We start from the raw sequence: 434 nt of genomic DNA, 5'->3' as shown, positions 1-434 counted from the left end.
GCGGCGCTTGCTCTGCTCAGCGCCGTGACGTGCTTCAGCTATCCCCATCCCCGCTGCTGCGGTCTTGTACAGACCCTGTACGAGCATCAGGGCACTCACTCGTCAGCGTGGACTCCTCCTCCGGCTTGTCCTCCACCAGGGTCTCAAACACAGACTCCACCTTGGAGAGGGGAGCACAGCCTTAGTTTTAAGCAGGGCTCACCGACAGCAGAGAGAGGGACAGGCCCAGGGTTACGCAGGCTGCAAACCCCAGGACAGGCGGCACTCACCCGGTCAAGGCTCAGCACTCCGCTCTCGTCCATGTTAAAGTGAGCCTTGATGCCTTTGGACTCATAATCCGAGTGCTTCTTGAAACTGTCCCCAACTCCCTTCAGCCTCACGGTGGTGAGGTTGAGAGAGCCGAAAACCCTGGCAACAGCGACAAAGGCAGAGAA

At 59.0% G+C, this 434-nt stretch overlaps 1 protein-coding gene across 1 annotated transcript in view; it reads right to left on the bottom strand.

The window, feature by feature from the left end:
* The window catches only part of HYOU1 (hypoxia up-regulated 1), a gene marked incomplete at both ends in the record, with an annotated part of 5506 nt that extends 5075 nt beyond the window's left edge, over positions 1-431 (bottom strand). The window contains 2 exons of the mRNA XM_010142910.1: positions 100-160; positions 270-431. Coding sequence (XP_010141212.1) covers positions 100-160; positions 270-431 — 223 coding nt within the window. The remainder of the gene's footprint in view (positions 1-99; positions 161-269) is intronic.
* Positions 432-434: the final 3 nt, after the last annotated feature.

Source organism: Buceros rhinoceros, unplaced genomic scaffold (assembly GCF_000710305.1).
Source record: "Buceros rhinoceros silvestris isolate BGI_N320 unplaced genomic scaffold, ASM71030v1 scaffold24769, whole genome shotgun sequence".
Taxonomy (NCBI): Eukaryota; Metazoa; Chordata; class Aves; order Bucerotiformes; family Bucerotidae; genus Buceros; species Buceros rhinoceros.
Note: the sequence above shows the minus strand (reverse complement) of the source record. Positions and strands in the feature narration are given on the sequence as shown.